This window comes from Amyelois transitella, chromosome 29 (assembly GCF_032362555.1).
Source record: "Amyelois transitella isolate CPQ chromosome 29, ilAmyTran1.1, whole genome shotgun sequence".
Classification (NCBI taxonomy): Eukaryota; Metazoa; Arthropoda; class Insecta; order Lepidoptera; family Pyralidae; genus Amyelois; species Amyelois transitella.
Window position 1 is genome coordinate 875,860 of NC_083532.1, and position 21,334 is coordinate 897,193.

Genomic DNA, 21,334 nt, shown 5'->3' on the forward strand with positions numbered 1-21,334 from the left:
GTCAGTCATAATGATTAGGTACTTGTATATTCAGAGCAAATATATATTGTTACAACATACCAAAAAATAAAAAAATAACAGAGAAAAGAGATGCATGGATGCATTTTTAATTTAAGAGTTAGCTCTTAAATTTAAGTAAAAGAATATAAAAAGGGAATAGAGAACCTTCCTCATTCAGGTACCCACCTGAATGAGGAAGGTTATCTATTCCCTTTAAATTCGAGATTCATATTCAAGAGAAGACGTCACAAAAATCATATCTAGAATTTATACAATGTATTATTAATATCATCCAAATAGGTATTAAAATTATTTGCCAATATTTTTTCCTGTAACGTTTATAAAAAATATATATTTAATCATAAATAAAAATATTAAAGTACAAATTCCGAATACCTGATATATTACAATGTTTTGAAATTAATAATAAATTCATAGTTCTGCCTCATTATTAACAAAAAAAAAATGCTACAAATTGAGAACTTCCATTTTGCGAATCTGGTTAAAAAAAAATAAACCCGCACACTCAAAAATCAATATCGCTCAATTTCAAACAAACCCCAAGAAAAATACACAACGTTATTAATATCGAATCGCTCACTAATCCTAATACGCTGTTACTGAACCAACTGTACTTGACCTTTTTGGTCAACCTCCTTTTGTCGACGGTCAACTTTTTGGGCCAACTTTCGAAATTCGAATCCACCTTCCTACATTGCGAACTGTACCATTTCCTGGCGCCGTCCATAGAAGTCTTACCTTGAATACACAGTTCGCTATTTGAAATTTTATTTTTTAATTCGTCGTCTATGTTTATGGTCAGCGAACGAAGGTTGTATGAAACAGTGTTGCTATATAATAATGTATTTTTTGCGTCCCGTATGTAGATTATGAAATCGGCTAGATCTTGAACTGTGAGCACGTACCAATGTACGTATATACCATTTTGGGCGCTAAAAAAAAAAAATTTTATTTATTTACAGAAAAAAAATCGCGCAATTTCAGTAATAACTAAGAAAACAATTTTCCTGTTGATGTCGTAGTGGTAACTAAAGATAAATTTATTTATTTGCAAACAAAAAAAATTCGCTCAATTTCAGTAAAAATTAATGTCGTAGTGGTCTACTAAATGACAAAATCAATTACATTTACATCAAAAATATTCAAGTCGATTTAGTGTGACGATATACTATGTTTGAAACATACATACATATATATCAACACGTCTTTATCCCTTGCAGGGTAGACAGAGCCATCAGTCTTGAAAAGACTGAAAGGCCACGTTCAGCTGTTTGGACAGAAATTAGTCCAGTCGTTTTTTTAATTTATTCGTTACAAACATACAAATCTTTTCCCTTCATTAACAGTGCGGATTGTCTAATCAGAAAAATTAAAACCATCGTAGGCAATTATTCTTGGTATACGCCACAGCAAAGGTTGCCATGGTTTTGCTTGTTAGAAAAAAATGTCAGAGATATAATTTATATTTTATGTTCAACAATATAGTAATATTTAACTGATTATTTCCCTTCTCCTTTTATCTTCTATAGAAATAACAAACTTTGCAACTATACACTGTGCCGTGTGGTTCCCGGCACCAATAAAAAAAAGAATAGGACCACTCCCATCTCGTTCCCATGGATATCGTAAGCGACTAAGATATAGGAATCTCCATTCTATCATAAAGCCAAACAGCTGAACGTGGCCTATCAGTGTTTACAAAACTGTTGGCTCTGTCTACCCCGTAAGGGATAAAGACGTGATCATATGTATGTATGCAACTATACTTCCTACAACCATACTCACTATTGCACGTCCCTGAACGCCAAATCGGGTTTTGACACGAAATCCTCAGTGTTGCCATACAACTCCAATTGATTACCCAACTCAGTGTTGCTAGCGCACAATAATCTCTCTTCGTCTATACTCAATATTGACTCCCCTTCCAAAATGGTGGGTTCCGTGCATGTTATATTCTTGTATAATGATTTTTCGAGGGCCGTTAACGATAATTGATTTATATAATGCTTAAGTGGACGCGTCAGGCAGTCGCATTGGAGATAGTTGCCTGTAAAAAAAAAAAAGAAACATGTTTATGAATGAAATGCAAAAGATGTATGATATATAATTGACGGCCTCTGTGGCGCAGCGGTAATACGCTTGTCTGTGACACCGGAGGTCCCGGGTTCGAATCCCGGCCAGGGCATGATGAGAAAAGAACTTTTTCTGATTGTCCTGGGTCTTGGATGTTTATCTTTATAAGTATTCATTATAAAATATAGTATCGTTGAGTTAGTATCTCGTAACACAAGTCTCGAACTTACTTCGAGGCTAACTCAATCACCGTAATTTGTCCCGTATATATTTATTTATTTATAATCACGTCTATATCCCTTGCGGGGTAGTCAGAGTCAACAGTCTGATAGTCCAAGTTCAGTTGTTTGGCTTAATGATGGAATTACGATTCAAATAGTGACAGGTTGCTAGCCTCAATCGCTTACCAAAAGGATAGCAAGTTTATTACCCTATATAGAGATAGGATAGTCACCTTTTACGACATCCATGGGACAGATATGGAGTGATCCTTTTCCTAACGATGGAATAGTGACAGGTTGCTAGCCTCAATCGCTTTAAAGAAGAATACCAAGTTTATAAGCCTATCCCTTAATCACCTTTTACGACATCCATTATAAATCCATTTTTTAGTATTTCTGAGTTTAATCTCTTTTCAATTACATGTATTTTTTTATTTTCATATAAGTACTGTACACTAGCCTGGTAACTAAATAAATTCTCATTCATTCATACATTAATTCATTCATACATTTCTATTCTATATTATGTATATAATTTTTACTCACCTTCAAAATACACCACCATCCCATCACCAGAGATTCTCCTCACAAATCTAGGATCGAAACTCGTCAACTTGTTGTTTCTCACGTCCAGGATTCGTATCTTTGACTTGACCATCTCATCCACCGGCAATTTCTCGAGTTCATTGTTTCTTAAGTACAGCTCCGTTAAATTATCGGGCAGTTGGAAATTGCCTACGGCTGTGAGATTTAAAAAAAAAGTAACTAATTTGTGACTCCGAAAACATAAAAAACAAATATTCCGTTGTAGTTATGTCGCGACGTTTCTGGCAATTTTAGCCAATACAGACCAATTCACACCTCTCCATACTTCATCATCATCATCTTTTATATCACGAAATCACGAAATGCATCAATCAATCAATTTATTTGTCAAACATACATAGGTATAGGTCTACCACTTTTATAAGTTACATCGGCATTGTTCGACGGCGCAGAATAGTACAACCGACCGCCGAATCTGGCCGAATGAAAACACGTTAGTGAAATAACGAACTTATTGCTACTACATAGGATTTTAAATCCCAAAACAGGAGTCGGGTATCTCGCTCATTACCGACTCCAGACGCGGCGCGTACGCAATCAGCCAATAGCGAACGGATTCGGTCCCGCGTTCAAATGGCGCACTATGATTGGCGCAGATATTTTCGCGCCATGACAAAAAATGATTTCTGCGCAGTAAATCCCATCAAATCAAATCAAAATAATTTATTTGTAAATACAGGTAAATACAAAGATGTCAATACAATTAAGGTGCTCTGTATTTTGCCAAAGTGGCGTACAAATAGTAGTACATCTGTGTAACTTATTAAAGTGGTAGTACTGTACAAAGATACAGTTGTTGAATAATAATACGATTACAGTTCGCTATGTCTTGCTGTTTAAAGCATACAATATACTTCATCTTCATCATACTTTACACACACACACACTCATAATCACGTCTAAATCCCTTGCGGGGTAGACAGAGCCAACAGTCTTGAAAAGACTGAAAGGCCACATTCAGCTATTTGGCTTGATGATAGAATTGAGATTCATATAGAGACAGGTTGCTAGCACATCGTTTATAAGCCTATCCCTCAGTCGCCTTTTACGATATCCATGGGAACGAGATGGAGTAGTCCTATTCTTTTTTTTAACAGTGCCGGGAACCACACGGCACGTGATTAATATGATCTATTAAAGTTTATTATTATTAAATACTCACATGTTCTGGATACTAAATCTTTCAAATTGTTATCTGATAGATCCAACACTTCTAACGACGTCAAGTTGCCAAGGACATCTAAATCAAATAAATAAAGTAATTGAAAAAAAATATCATTAATTAATTCATATAATCACGTCTATGTCCCTTGCGGGGTAGACGGAGCCAGCAGTCTCGAAAGACTGATTGGCCACGAAAAAAAAAACAAACTTGAGAAATCAAATCTTTCATTAAAAATCCTCTTATATTGTGTGGGCTCAGTAAAATTATTAAATACTATATTTCACCCTCAGCTTCGCCCGAGCGAATTTAGCGCCATTAACAAAAAGCGTCGATTTTAGCGCCATATACAAAAAGCAATGAATTAAACGCCACTCTTACAAAAAGCGACCAATAACATGCCACCTTCAAAGCAATGCAGGTTTTTCCCATATCCCGAGGGATCCCATCCCAACCATATCCCAACTACAGCTGTGCCCTCGTGACCTTGACTTCGTCCGCGTGGAAAAGTTATTTTGGGCATCATTGAAGCCGTGAAGTATTAATAGTTTTCCCCGATTTTTATTTCACATTTTCCACTACATCTTAGCTCCAAAAAGTTGCAGTGTGATATTTATATAGCCTAAAAGCCTTCCTCGATAAACGGTCTATTCAACACAAAAAGAATTTCTCAATTCGAACCAGTAGTACCTGAGATTAGCGCGTTCAAACAATCAAAACTCTTCAGCATTACAATATTAGTATTTGCTTTAAAGCCCTGTTATTTAACAAAGAACAACATAATTCCAAATTCCAAAAGTTAGACTGGCAGAGAATGCCTTGTGGCATTAAGTCCACATGTTGTACATTTTCGTGCATAAAGTTTAAATAAATAAATTAATAAATAATTAAATTATCACTCACTGCTCCTTATGTCATTGATAATATTCCCTTTCAAATACAATTTCTTAACTGTTCTCGTTCCTTGAATAATGTCCGCAGTAAGTACTGGTATCTCGTTGTGACTCAGGTCGACTTCCATGAGTCGATATGGTATCCAAGGTGAAGAGGGGAACATTTTTTTTGTTAAAAAACTAAACCTGTTACGGCTTAAGTTCACCTGTAATCATTTATTTTTATTAAAGTTCTTTTTTATTAAAGTTCAGTTATGTTTTTGTCGTAAAAGGCGACTAAGGTATAGGCTTACAAAATTGGGATTCTTTTTTTTAGGCGATGGGCTAGCGACGTGTCACTATTTGAATCTCATTTCTATCATAAAGCCAAACAGCTGAACGTGGCCATTCAGTCTTTTCAAGACTGTTGGCTCTGTCTACCCCGTAAGGGATATAGACGTGACAATATGTATGTATGTATGTATGTTTTTGAACGAAAGTTTTAGTTCCTAAGTTGACCACCACCGGCGCCATTTTGTTTTTTGTTACCAGAAAACGCGATATTGAGTGATTGGTTTAGTTGTACTTATTAAATAAAAGTTTCTTGAAGAAATCTAACAGTTTATTAATATTAAAAGCCTTGTCGTAATAATTTTGTTACACCGACATTACTACAAAGTGTACAAAGATACATTATTAGGACTCTCGAACTTACATGCGACATAAAATTGTGACGTGTGGTTCCCCCGGCACCGAAAAATATTTTATTTTATTTCCCATGGATATCGTAAAAGGCGACTAAGGAATATGCTTATAAACTTGGAATTCCTCTTATAGGCCACGGGCTAGCAACCTGTCACTATTTGAATCTCAATTCCATCATAAAGCCAAACAGCTGAACGTGGCCTATCAGTCTTTACAAGACTGCTGGCTCTGTCTACCCCGCAAGGGATATAGACGTGACTATATAAGTACGTATGTATTGCTATTGTGCCGTGTGATTCCCGGCACCAGTACAAAAAAGAATAGGACCACTCCTTCTGTTTCCCATGAATGTCGTAAAAGACGATTAAGGGATAGGCTTATAAACTTGGGATTCTTCTTATAGGCTATGGGCTAGCAACCTGTCACTATTTGAATCTCAATTCTATCATTAAGCCAAACAGCTGAACGTGACCAATCAGTCTTTACAAGACTGCTGGCTCTGTCTACCCCGCAAGGGATATAGACGTGACTATATAAGTATGTACGTATTGCTATTTACCTTCTCCAAAGACAAACAGTCGTCGAGTAAGCCGTTAGTTTTATTGTCCATCTTTTGCAACATATTGAGCGATAGATCCAGTTTCCTGTGAATACAATACAATAAGATCGTGAGGATATAACAGAATAGAATATTTATTTGCTTTTGATCAGGGTTTACAAAAGGTGTAAAAACAAAACATATTTCATAGTTATATAGTACTAGAGGCCGCCCGCGACTTCGTCCGCATGGAAACCCTATCAATCCCGCGGGAACTCTGGGACAAAAAGTAGCCTATGTGTTATTCTGGGTCTTCAGCTACCTACATACCAAATTTTATGGTAATCGGTTCAGTAGTTTTTGCGTGAAAGAGTAACAAACATCCATACAAACTTTCGCCTTTATAATAGTAGTAGGAAGGATAGTCAGCCATGAATTATAGCATGCAAATCATTATAAAATTATACACAAGTCACTTAAGTCAATTAATTAATTCTTAATAAAATGATGAAAATATAGTAATGTCAATTTGTTACAATAAATAAAAAATTAAAAAAATTACTTCATATTTGTCAATATTTGATTTCGAGAAAATAAAATAATTATGAATAAATTTAATTTTTATCTAAAATTATATATCCTGCACATTCAGGCAACTGGATGTGTGTGACCATGATCGATCCAATAGAATAGAATAGATTTATTTTCAAAATTGTATACAAGGTATCACTTATTGACGTCACATCACTTAAATCTAATTATAACTACTACCGCTTCCGAAACGCATGTGTAGAAGAAGCGGCGGAACAAACTACACTGCAGCATTTTCATCGGACGTCAATATACAAATGTAATCTCTTAAATCTAAATCATGAACGAATGCACATTGTCTACATTAAAAAACATGAATGAATGTAGAACTAGAAGTAATACGAGTTAGGTTCCCCTGCAAAGGTCGCGGAGGTCAGACGGGAGTCGCTTCGTGTAAAAACCTGACTCACCCAATCCAGTAATAAAAATGTTCCTGATTGGATCCTAATAGGTTCCTTATATGGCCCCAAAGGCACCGCTATGAGTTATGGGGTTTCCAAAAATGATTCCTCACTTAGCTTCAATAGGGCTCTAACCTGATTTGGATAGGATTCCAATTTGGGTCCCAAACGGTTTTAATATGGATCCAGCAGGGTGCCAACTTGGGTCCCGAGGGTGTTACAATTTGGGTCCCAAATGGGGTTCCAATTTGGGTCCCAAAGGGTTCCAATTTGGGTCCCAAAGGGTACCAATTTTAATTTTTAATTTCATTCAAAAGACACCAATACAAAATCTTACCTCAAAGCGACAAGCCCTTTAAACGCCTCATTAGGAATGGTATCCAATCGGTTCCCTCTGAGCGACAGATCCAACAATTGTTGCATCCCGTTGAACGACTGTTGCGCGACAGCCGCTATATTGTTGTACGACAAGTCGAGGTGAAACATCGTGGGCAAATTGCCGAACGCTGATTTAGATAGAGATGTTATGTTGTTATTCTGTAAAATTAAACAATATATACATAATATACATAATATATACATACATGTAATCACGTCTTTATCCCTTGCGGGGTAGACAGAGCCAACAGTCTTGAAAAGACTAATTTAATAGGCCACGTTCAGCTGTTTGGCTTAATGATGGAATTGAGATTCAAATAGTGACAGGTTGCTAGCCCATCGCCTAAAATGAGAATCCAAAGTTTATTAGCCCATCCCTTAGTGGCCTTTTATGACATCCATGGGAACGAGATGGTGTGGTCCTATTCTTTTTTAATTGGTTCCGGGAACCGCACGGCACTTAAGAACATCTTCATCAGAAAAATGTATAAAATAAGTGACTGACAGACGACGGACAGGCCAAAATTACTGGCTGTAATAAATTAAAGTTTGAGAAAAACCATAACGTTTCCCAAAAAAACATACATACATACATTATATCCTGCCTCTTTCCCGTAGGGGTAGGCAGAGATTACCTCTTTCCACTTGCCACGATCTCTGCACACTTCCTTCGCTTCATCCACATTCATAACTCTCTTCGTGCAAGAAGAATAATTTTTCTATTTTTTTTTACAAAAAAATGACAGTCTGTCACAAGACAAGCGTACTACCACTGCGCCACAGTCATAAAAACTTACCTGTAGGTACAAATACTGCAAACTGCTTAGCGTATTCAAAGCCTGCCACGGCGGACTGGTAATACCGTTATAAGACAAATCTAGATGTTGCACAGTCAATAGCCCGCTGAAACTGTGACCTTCCAGTGTTTCCAACATGTTGTGAGAGAGGTTCAGTCGTAAAAGGGAATTCATTGTCGGCCACGTGTTGGCTTTTATTTCTGTAAGGTTGTTATGGGCGAAGTTAAGGTCGCTGTGAAAGAAATAAACTGTATTTATTATACAATACAATTCAATGCCGTGCCGAGTGGTTCCCGGCACCAATACAAAAAAGAATAGGACCAATCCATCTCGTTCCCATGGATGTTGTAAAAGGCGACTAAGGCTTACAAACTTGGGATTCTTTTATAGGCGATGGGCTAGCAATCTGTCACTATTCGAATCTCAATTCTATCTTAAAGCCAAATGAGCTGAACGTGGCCGTATCAGTCTTTACAAGACTGATGGCTCTGTCTACCCCGCAAGGGATATAGACGTGATTATATGTATGTATGTATAATATTAGTAGGATGACCACTCACCCCAAACTGATAGGTATTTGCGGTATCGCGTCCATGTAATTATTTGACAAATCCAATTCCCTACAACCCCCCAATTTGGCCAGTCCCCCCCTAGATCCAGACCTCAATTTGTTGTGGGACAAATCCAGCCTGAAAACGGTAGGCAGCGACCCGAATGTGGCCGGTTTTATTTGTTCCAAATCGTTGTGACTCAGGTTTAGGTATCTGTGGAAAATATTGTGGTTTTTATTTTTACTATAAATGTCAGCCAAATAGCTGAACGTGGCCATTCAGTCTTTTCAAGACTGTTGGCTCAGTCTACCCCGCAAGGGATATAGACGTGACCATATGTATGTATGTATGTATAAATGTCACCTTGACAACTACTTGCCACGTGTCAACTTGAGAAGAACAATTATATATGTATCTTATAAATACAATTCTCGTGTCACAATGTTCGTTCCCGTACTCCTCCGAAACGGCTTGAACGATTCTCATGATATTTTGTGAGCGTATTGAGTAGGTTTGAGAATCGGCCAACATCTATTTTTCATACCCCTTAGTGATAAAGGTTGTCCACCCTTAACATTTTTTTTTAACTAAAATTTACTTAAAAATGATTTATATGGCAAAACAACGTTTGCCGGGAGAGCTAGTATAATTATATATATATATTATTAATTATTTCTTTTATACAACTTATTTCTTTCTTACAACATTTTAATACATACATTTAATATATATATAAAAAAAACATATTACAAAATATAGTAGGACACCCGTCGACAGGAGGTAAGTAACCTTTCTGACCGTGGTCAGGGCTCCAGAGAGAGGAACCTCATTACAACGCGGGCCGTGTCCACAATTACTGACTTCTGTATCTGACCCTTGACCCAAGAGAGAGCCTGTCTTAGCGACGGTCGAGTTATTTATATTCTCTCATTGGTTATTATACTATTGCTTGTTTTTTTTATAAAACAAGCTTAAAAGGACCAGAGGAATCTAAAAATCAAAAAAAAATACAGATGGAACCCAATGGAGCCCTTTGGCACCCAGTGGAACCCTATGGGACCCAATAGAACCCAAAAAATCTTAATGTATTCGACACTAAATTGGGACCCTATGGAACCCATTGGGACCCAAACCTTTTTTTTTTCAAACTTACCGCAAAGAGAAGAGATTCTGGAAAACGCCGCTAAACACGTCGGACAACTTGTTGTGCGACACGTCCACCGTGTGCAGTTCGTAAAGTTTGGGAAACGCCATTTTTGGTATAGATTCGATTTGATTGTAAGAGGCGTTCAGAATTCTTATGCCGGTCATGTTTTGGATTGGTATCTGAAAAGAGAATTTTGAAGATAATTCACAAACAAACATACATCTATACTAATATTATAAAGTTGAAGAGTTTGTTTGTTTGTTTGTTTGAACGCGCTAATCTCAAGAACTACTGGTTCGAATTGAAAAATTCTTTTTGTGTTGAATAGACCATTTATCGAGGAAGGCTTTAGGCTATATAACATCACGCTGAAACTATTAGGAGCTAATAACTATTCCACGCGGACGAAGTCGCGGGCACAGCTAGTACACACATAAAATGACGCGACTCTCCCGGAAGGCGGTAGGCAGAGACTGCATTATAATATTTCCACTTGCCATAATCCCTGCATACTTATTTCGCTCCCGTGAGAAATTCCAGAAAAAATAGTAACCCATGTCACTCCCGAAGATGTTACGCTATATATGTGCCAAATTTCATTCAAACTGGTCCAGCAGTTCAGATGTGAAAGCGGAACGGACAGACTGAAATATTTCCGCATTAATAACGCACACATACACATAATCACGTCTATATCCCCTGCGGGGTAGAAAGAGCCAACAGTCTTGAAAATACTAATAGGCCACGTTCAGCTGTTTGGCTTTCTGATAGAATTGAGATTCATATAAACTGACAGGTTGCTGGCCCGCGCCTGAAAGAAGAATCGCAAGTTTATAAGCCTATCCCTTAGTCGCCTTTTACGACATCCACGGGAATGAGAGATTGAGTGGTCCTATTCTTTTTTCCATTGATGCCGTGAATAGAATAGAATAGATTTATTTTCAAAATTGGATACAAGGTATCACTTATTGACGTCACATCACTTAAATCTAATTATAACTACCACCGCTTCCAAAGCGCATGTGTAGAAGAAGCGGTGGAACAAACTACACTGCAGCATTTTCATCGGACGTCAATCCTACTACTATTATAAAGGCGAAAGTTTGTATGGATGTTTGTTACTCTTTCACGCAAAAACTACTGAACCGATTACCATGAAATTTGGTATGTAGGTAGCTGAAGACCCAGAATAACACATAGGCTACTTTTTATCCCAGAGTTCCCGCGGGATTGATAGGGTTTCCATGCGGACGAAGTCGCGGGCGGCCTCTAGTATACAAATATAGATCGCTTAAACCTAAATCATGGTCGAATGCACATTGTCTACATTAAAAAACATGAATGAATGTAGAACAAGACGGCATTAATAATATTTGTAAGAAATTATTTACCTGTGAAAAATCTCTGATATAATTATAAGCTATGTTCAGCTCAAAAGCGTAACTGTTCTCATCGAACGCGCCTCGTGGTATTTCTTCCAATTTGTTGTATCTGAAAATGCAAAACGCATACATAATATATCACGTCTCTATCCCGTACGGGGTGGACAGTGCCGACGATCTTTCGTAGGTGCAAAACTCAATTGAATGTGCCCTATATATTCAATTGTCAGTTGAATTTTATACCAGCATATAATAATAGCAGCTATGCTCGCGCGAATTTAGCGGCACCTACAAAAGAATACTAGTTTTTCGATAATCCCACGGGTATCCCCGTGCCGTGTGGTTCCCGGCACCATTACAAAAAGAATAGAACCACTCCATCTCTTTCCCATGGATGTCGTAAAAGGCGACTAAGGGATAGGCTTATAAACTTGGGATTCCTCTTTTAGGCGATGGGCTAGCAACCTGTCACTATTTGAATCTCAATTCTATCATTAAGCCAAACAGCTGAACGTGGCCATTCAGTCTTTTCAAGACTGTTGGCTCTGTCTACCCCGCAAGGGATATAGACGTGACCATATGTATGTAAGACGTGACCCACGGGTACTATAGTCTTAATCTTATTAGGGTGTGTAAATGTAAATATATACGGGACAAATTACACAGATTGAGTTAGCCTCGAAGTTAGTTAGAAACTTGTGTTCGACGGCCTCTGTGGCTCAGCGGTAGTACGCTTGTCTGTGACACCGGAGGTCCCGGGTTCGAATCCCGGCCAGGGCATGATGAGAAAAGAACTTTTTCTGATTGGCCTGGGTCTTGGATATTTATCTATATAAGTATTTATTATAAAATATAGTATCGTTGAGTTAGTATCTCGTAACACAAGTTTCGAACTTACTTCGAGGCTAACTCAATCAGTGTAATTTGTCCCGTATATATTTATTTATATTTATATTTATTTATATTAACTCAACGATACTATATTTTATAATAAATACTTAGAAAGATAAACATCCAAGACCCAGTCCAATCAGACAATCAGAGTAAGTCCGTTTCTCATCATGCCCTGGCCGGGATTCGAACCCGGGACCTCCGGTGTCACAGACAAGCGTACTACCGCTGCGCCACAAAGGCCGCCGTGTGTGGTGGGGGACAATTAGTGTGTAAGTGGATGTTAAGTGTATCAAGTACAAAAACCTCACCTCAGGTCCAGCACAGTCATGTTGTTGCAGTTCTGGAACGCGCCCCTCTCCACAGTAACCAGCTGATTATGAGATATGTTCACCACAGACAGATATAGATCTGTGAAAGCTTGGGTCGCTATTGTCGTTATGTTGTTTTCCGCTAAGTTTATGAGCTGTAAGTGAAACAGACAGACTGACTAGAAAACACGACGAAGAGGAAAAGGAAAATTTATATTATCATAAAATTATAAATAGGTGAATAACAATGTGACGTGGGTGAAGAAAGTGTGGCGGAGTTAAGTCTAGCAAGTCTTAAGTGAGTAGCGTTATATACATACATATCATCACGTCTATTTCCCTTGCGTGGTAGACAATGCCAACAATCATGAAAAGACTGAAAGGCCACGTTCAGCTGTATGGTATAATGATGGAATTGAGATTCAAATAGTGACAGGTTGCTAGCCTACAAGAAGAACCCCAACTTTATTAGCCATACAGTTGAACACGTGGCCACAATTTTGAAACTGTTGGCCCTGTCTACCCCGCAAGGGATATTGACGTGATTATATATATATATATATATATACATATACATATATAATATGTATGTATTACATGTAACTTACCTCAGCATATTTGACTTCTTTGAACATCTGATAGTCGATTTTGTTAATTTTATTCCTCGCCAGATCAATAGTGCCAATCCTGGTCACAGCCGAGAATGTGCCGCGACCAATGTCTGATATCTGATTGTCTTGCAGAAAAATACGCCTGAACACATCATTAAAACATAATTATAGTGATTAATATCCATGTACAAATATTGGAAAATTATGGTTATTTAGTTAGTGCCGTGTGGTTCCCGGCACTAATAGAAACACGGACCACTCCATCTCTTTCCCATAGATTCTTCCCGACGGCCTCTGTGGCGCAGCGGCAGTACGCTTGTCTGTGACACCGGAGGTCTCGGGTTCGAATCCCGGCCAGGGCATGATGAGAAACAAACTTTTTCTGATTGGCCTGGGTCTTGGATGTTTATCTATATAAGTATCCATACATATAATTTGCTATAAAATACAGTATCGTTGAGTTAGTATCTCGTAACACAAGTCTCAAACTTACTTCGAGGCTGACTCAATCTGTGTTATTTGTCCCGTATATATTTATTTATTTATTATTTATAGATGTAGTAAGAGGCGACTAAGGCTTGAGAATCTTCTTGTAGGCGATGGGCTAGCAACCTGTCACTATTTGAATATTGATTCTATCATCAATCCATACAGCTGATCGTGGCCTTTCAGTCTTTTCAAGACTTGGCTCTGTCTACCCCGCAAGGGATATAGACGTGATTATATGTATGTTGTATGTCGCCCAAAAAAAAGGATTCCAAGTTTATAACCCTATCCCTTAGTCCCCTTTTACGACATCCATGGGAAATAGATGCAGTGGTCCCGTTCCTTTTCCTTAAAATGGTTACAATTAATTGAATATTAATAGTAGCATTTACCTCATAAACCTCATTCCTTTGAAACTGTTCGTGTCCAATTTCTTCAACTTGTTATTGTCCAAATGTAACACTTTAAGTACAGTATTTCTTGCGAACATACCCCTGAAAATAATTAAATAATTTAAAAATTATAAAAAAATAATATCATCTACATAAGCGCTTTGGAAGCGGTAGTATTTATAATTAGATTTAAGTGATGTGACGTCAATTAGTGATACCTTGTGTCCAATTTTGAAAATAAATCTATTCTAATCTATAAAGGGACAGGTCAAGAGTACCCGAAACCGCCGAGCTTGCACGAAGAGAGTTATGAATGTGGATGAAGCGAAGGAAGTATGCAGAGATCGTGGCAAGTGGAAAGAGGTAGTCTCTTCCTACCCCTGTTATGTATGTAGGTATGTATTCTATCAATTTCTATGTATTATCAAGTGAAAGGTTCAAGAAATAGGGGAAGACCGAAAAAGAGATGGATGGACGGTGTAAAGGATAGTATGAGGAGAAAGGGAGTGACCAGTGAGATGGTAATTGACAAAAGTAATTGGAAAAAACTAACATACTGTGCCGACCCCGCGTAGAAAGTGGGAAAAGGTAACGACGAAGAAGAAGAAGATCATACAAATGAATTATTCGTTCTGATTAGAACTAACCTCGGCATGTCAGCTATTTCATTGTGACTGACATTACACCAGCCGAGTTTGGTCATGTCACCAATATGGCTGCCGTCCAATTTCGTTATATTGTTGTAACTGAAAAATAATATATAAAAACATTAAATACGTCATAAAAAGACTGAAAGGCCACCTTTAGCTATTTGACTTACTGATAGATTTGAGATTCAAATAGCAACAGGTTGCTAAACCATCGCCAAAAAGAGGAATCCCAAGTATTTTTCTAGTCCTTCGAGCCGGATTTGAACCTACGACGTAGGACTTATTTCCCTTACACCTCTATATCACTCAACATTTTTTAACTTCAAACTTCTCCTCACATGTACGGTCGCGTTCATAATTGCAGTCATAGTTCGCAAAACTTTATAGCTTGCACCGCTGCTACCACTCACACATTCACACAAATAACACAATAAACAACAAGCGGTGAAACGTTGGGTAACGCGCCATCAAGAAGAGGGTAGTGTAAAAAGTCGACCGCGCAGCGACCGTCGTCCGCTAATAATCAACACAGCGACAGCCACACAGCGGAGATCCATGGTGGAACAGTACGAAAATAATGGCTTCATACCGACCAGAATATTTGCGGAACAGTTCGACACATTAGTGGTTACTGTTCGTCGAGTTTGCATCGTGAGGGACTACACCACAGACAGCCAGCAAGAAAGCCGTATTTATCCGAAATAAATAAGCAAAGACGTTTAGAATTTGCTGGGCAGTATTTGGATTTTGCCTGGAAAGAAGCGATATTTACGGACGAAAAGTTCGTTTATGTCATCACTACACGGTAGGCTTCATTTATGGCGAAGAAATGCAACTCGGTATGAAGAAAAAAATATTGTGCCAAATATGGAGTCTGGACACATATCTGTAAATATGTGGGGCTGGATGAGTGCTGCTGGACCTGGGGAACAGGTGTGGATAGCAGGACGCGCTATAGCTGCTCATTATGTGCAAGTGCTGGAAGAAACCATGTTACCAACTGTGCGGTATATTTATCCGATTGATGATATGCCAACAATATCATTTGTGCCCTGTGCATCGAGTCCATATAGTGCGTGAAAGGTTCTGCCAGTTTATATTACAACTACTAATTACTTAGATAGTATTTAAGGACAGCTTCAATATCTTTTCTTTATGAAAACGAATAATTAAGCTGTAACCTTAATAACAGGAGATAAGTAGATGATACAATTAGTGTAATATGCTGTATGTATAGCTTTATATAATCATCAACATGTAAACAAAACTATAGGTAAACTGTTTCAATAAAATTTACTAATTTTAATTATTGAATGTTTTATTTTCTCCCTCTTGTTTAATATTTCTTGCTGATTTCCGTGTTTGAAGACAACTTTCCGTGTTTGTAATTCTTAGATATCAGTTAGTTATTAAAAATTGTCAGTAACACAATTTTTTTTTAATAGGAAAAAAAATTCCTTGAATAACTTCGAAATCCAAGTAACGCTAGTAACTAGAACAAGCGAGTGTGAGCAAGCGAGATTATCTAATATATCTTAGATCTCACTTGCTCACACAAGTAATAAAATTGCTACCCAATAACTTTCAAAGGAACCACTACCTACGTTAGGGTCGTGTGCAGATAAACTTTCAACCTTATTGAAATGTCATAAGTCTGGCAGTCGCAGGCTTCCATCTATAGGCAAATCTTATGCAAATAATGAGAGACGACGATATCTCGATCGACAATTATCGGGCCCAGTTCGGCCATCGTTGATTACCGTCTCTTTCTGTTTTGTTATGTTATATGTCATAGAGTAATAAACTGTTTTTCTTAGTAATCATTGGTTTTAAAGACCGTATTCATTTGATGAAATATTTATTCTTTTTAAATATGCATGTGTGTGTGTATCTATTGGAACCACAGTGCACGCTATTTTAACCCGTAAGAATTTTAAAACTATGACTGCAGATATGAACGCGATCGTACATGGTTCTGGTCCTTCGAGCCGGATTTGAAACTACAACGTAGGGCTTATTTAGCCTAAAACTTCTATGTCACTCACCCATTTTTAACTTCAAACTTCTCCACACATGTACATGTTTCTGGTCCTTCGAGCCGGATCTGAACGTGTGACTTATTAATCATATTTACCTTAAATCTAACACTTCCGCGTCCCTCAGCCCTTTGAACTGGTTCCTCTTGAACGTCGACAGTCTGTTACCGTGAAGGTCCAATGTCTTCAACTTTTTAAGATTCTGTAACAAAGATTTTTTTTTTACAAATAACAAAATTTAAACGTTTATGTTGAAATGGTTTGGACATGTCGAGAGCATGGATGAAGACAGATTAATGAAAGGAATTTATAAGGCAGAGCTGACTGTAAAAGTGGGACAGGGCAGGCCTCGTTGAACTTACAAAGATAAAATTTCGAATGTCTTGAAAAAGGGAAATGTTAGGAGTACTCGTAATCGTCGAATATGCATGAAAAGAGTAATGAGTGTGGAGGACGCGGGAGAGGTCTGTAAGGATCGTAGCAAGTGGAAATTCTTAGTCTCCGCTTTCCCCGATGGGAGACACACATTCAGCTATTTGGCTTAATGATATAATTGAGATTCAAATAGTGACAGGTTGCTAGCCCATCGCCTAAAAAAGAATCCCAAGTTTGTAAGCCTATCCCTTAGTCACCTATTACGACATCCATGGGAAAGAGATGCGAGTGGACCCCATTCTTTTTTTGTATAGGTGCCGGGAACCACACGGCACCCGTAAATAATACATAATCTTTGCTTGCGCGATTTTTAACTTTTCACTGTTTTTTTTTTTATACTTAAAGCATCACGTGATTCGTTGTTGTGCCGTGTGGTGTACAGATGTCTACTAATACATAAAAAATGTTTGCAACATCCGAAAGGGTAAATATGAAGATCTGTTATCCACACTAATAATAAAGAGGAAAGATTTGTATTTTTGTATGTTTGTGTGGAATAAACTCAAAAACTACTGGTCCCATTTTGATAAAATTTGGCACAGATATAGAATAGGCCTTCAAAAGTGACATAGGCATAAATTTGTTTTGAAATAAATTTATTTCAAAATATAAAACACAAAAATATGTCCACCCGTGCGAAGCCGGGGCGGGCCGCTAGTACATAATATTTAAGACCTTGTTGTACTCATATTATGCAAATAAAAGTTTGAATTTGAATTTGACTAAATACCTGGAACGTGGTTCCCGGCACTATTACAAAAAAGAATAGGACCACTCCATCTCTTTCCCATGGATGTCGTAAAAGGCGACTAAGGGATAGGCTTATAAACTTAGGATTCCTCTTTTAGGCGATGGGCTAGCAACCTGTCACTATTTGAATCTCGGTTCTATCATTAAGCCAAACAGCTGAACGTGGCCATTCAGTCTTTTCAAGACTGTTGGCTCTGTCTACCCCGCAAGGGATATAGACGTGATCATATGTATGTATGTATTAATTTAATCACCTGGAACGTCTCCGGCGCAAACTCGGCTATGAGTCCGTTTGACAGATGCAACCTCTCCAGGCGGCCGGCGAATTCGCTCCCGGCAAACATGTCCTTATCCAACTTCGACATACTGTGACCGTCTATGGATAAAATGGACAGGTTACCTAGGATCTGAAATTAAATAAATAAATAAATATATACAGGACAAATTACACAGATTGAGTTAGCCTCGAAGTTAGTTCGAGACTTGCGTTACATACTAACTCAACAATACTATATCCTACTACTATTTCCTACTACTATTATAAAGGCGAAAGTTTGTATGGATGTTTGTTACTCTTTCACGCAAAAACTACTGAACCGATTACCATGAAATTTGGTATGTAGGTAGCTGAAGACCCAGAATAACACATAGGCTACTTTTTATCCCAGAGTTCCCGCGGGATTGATAGGGTTTCCATGCGGACGAAGTCGCGGGCGGCCTCTAGTTTTATAATAAATACTTATATAGATAAACATTCAAGACCCAGGGCAATCAGAGAAAGTTCTTTTCTCATCATGCCCTGGCCGGGATTCGAACCCGGGACCTCTGGTGTCACAGAAAAGCGTACTACAGCTGCGCCACTGAGGCCGTTAAAAATAAAATCGTTTAATTTTTTGCTTACATTAAAATTAACCGTGTGGTTAAAAAAAAGAATAAGACGACTCCATCTCTTTCCCACGAATGTCGTAAATGGCGACTAAGGAATAGGCTTATCAACTTGAGATTCTTTTTTCAGCTGATGGGGTAGCAACCTGTCACTATTTGAATGTAAAATCAGGTCAAAAAGCTGAACGTACTTTAAAAACAATTAAATAAATAGACAAATGTTACCTTAAAAGCCTCCTTAGGGAACTCCTCGATCTTCGTATTGACCATTCTGACCTCCTGCAAGGTCCTGTTGACCCCGGCGAAAGCATATTTGTCAATTGCCTTGATTGGCGTGTCCTCTATATGAAGAACTCTGATTATTGACCGATGTAGTAGAGGCCCGAAGAGGTTTGCTGGAAATTGAGATAAAATAAATAATACAGTTAATAAAATAATAATGTGGCGTGTGGTTCCCGGCACCAATATAAAAAATAATAGGACTACTCTATCTTTTTCCAATGGATGCCGTAAAAGGCGGCTAAGGGATGGGCTTATAAACTTGGGATTCTTTTAGGCGATGGGCTAGCATCCTGTCACTATATTCTACTAAATCCTGTTCTAATTTTGTACGTACAAACTAAAATAATACTCACAAATTTTACACTCTTTTAATAGCAACCTCTCTATAGGCTGCCCCAAACCAGCCAAATTTCCTATACCCACACTCAACACTGCCAACCCTGAATTCTCACATCGGATGTACAACCCTGCGTCTGTCCCTTTCTCACAAACACACGGGTGCAATAGCTGCGTCTCTTTCGGGCACGGGTATCTGGGACCAGGAGGTATGTACTCTGAATGAGTGTAGGATAGCAGTGTTGCTATTATTATGATCAGTGTTGCCATGGCGGTAGTTTCGTGATCTGTAAAAAAATTGGTAGGAAGATAAATTTTTTAATGCTTGGAATATGCTTAACTGTTATTTTTGAGGTGACTCAAAATTCTATAATTAGGCTCAAAAAAAGAATATTGAGTTAGAATTCATTGATTTATAGTTTTAAAAAATTTAAATTATTATGGTCCAGCGCTTGGCATGTAAATTGAACAAAATTCTAATCTATGGACATAGTGTAGAAGATTTTTTATACAAACTTTAACTTTCCAAACATTAAAGTGGAATAAGTTTTTTGTTAGTTATTTATTTATTTTTCAATTCTATTTCACCATTTAGAAAGTTACATTAAAACTTTGCACAAGACATAGCTTCTTATAAAAAAAAAAATATGTTGAATTAAACCCAAGGCTGAGAAACTAGTAGTTAAAGTAGGAAATTACGGAAACATAATAAAAACCTGTTTTTAGCCTTCAGGGTGTTAAAGGGAGTGAATATGACTGATGTAGCAATGTAAGTACTTATCATTTTAAACTAAACACAAATAATTAATGGATTAATAATTACGGATTTAATTTGGCAAAACTTGACAAATTAATACTTCTACGTAAATAAACAACTTTCACCAAAGAAAAAACTAGTTTAGACACAGTACCTGCGAGTGTAAACTAACTAATGTTGAAAAACAGTAAATCTTGCACAAGTTTGCTGTCTTTTGCAGTTTGTAACATAATAATTATGCGAAAATCACTCAATATTTTTCTTGGAAAAATATGCACAACCTACCCCTCCATGGTCACTTGTAAACTGACCATAGATTATAGAAACAAAACGTAACCCATGACAATGACGTTTATAAATAAATGTTGCCAATTTAATATGACCTATTATGGATAACCTGTTTTTAAAACATTTATAAAATATAACTTCTTATAACCATAGAACTTGTGATAAAGTTTACTGTATTAATAGCATACGAATTTTCCCTATGCAGTTTAAATACAAATATACACCTGTACCACAGATTTAAAAACATTACTTGGAGAATTAAACCTGTTTTTGATAGGTATGTACCTACTTAGATAGACCTCAATCATACGGCTTACATACGACATGACAAAGATTTGACAATAATTTTTACACAATTATGATTCATCGCAAGTAACATAATTTATTTTATAATTTTAAGTAAATAAGGTAAAAGAGACCATATCAAAATCGCTTGCTTATAAAGGGACTTGAAACACAAAATGCCGCCGAAAAGAAGACCACAGCCAGCTTCAGAGAGATTTCGCTGTGATGAAGTCCAGGGAGAAAGATTTCACGCTCACACAGACGATGTATTCAGATATAACTGGTGGGAAGTGTTCTGCTTTCCATATATATTATGCGCAAGGTTCTGGGATTGCTGTGTATCGCTTTGTGCTGGAACTAATCAGTGTATGGTCTACTGGATGATGATCCAATGGCTCGTTTGTAAAATCACCAAGCTAACCACACCAAATGCCATCATCTTCCCTTATTATTTCTACATGTTCTGTCAAGTTATATTGCTAACTGCATTCTTT

General features: G+C 37.5%; 1 protein-coding gene across 1 annotated transcript; it reads right to left on the bottom strand.

Annotated features, from left to right (window-relative positions):
• Positions 1-221: 221 nt before the first annotated feature.
• Positions 222-20,560, bottom strand: LOC106139857 (toll-like receptor 7). The gene is made up of 20 exons (XM_060952792.1): positions 20,422-20,560; positions 19,528-19,797; positions 19,118-19,287; positions 18,262-18,414; positions 16,921-17,024; positions 14,784-14,882; positions 14,137-14,238; positions 13,256-13,400; positions 12,648-12,802; positions 11,455-11,554; positions 10,070-10,242; positions 8,926-9,129; positions 8,366-8,597; positions 7,528-7,727; positions 6,220-6,304; positions 4,987-5,182; positions 4,084-4,161; positions 2,862-3,056; positions 1,807-2,068; positions 222-953 (listed from the first exon to the last, which is right to left on the bottom strand). Exons 2-20 carry the CDS (start codon positions 19,778-19,780, stop codon positions 527-529), a joined length of 3,333 nt encoding a protein of 1,110 aa, XP_060808775.1. The 5' UTR covers positions 19,781-19,797; positions 20,422-20,560; the 3' UTR covers positions 222-526.
• Between the last annotated feature and the right edge of the window lie 774 nt (positions 20,561-21,334).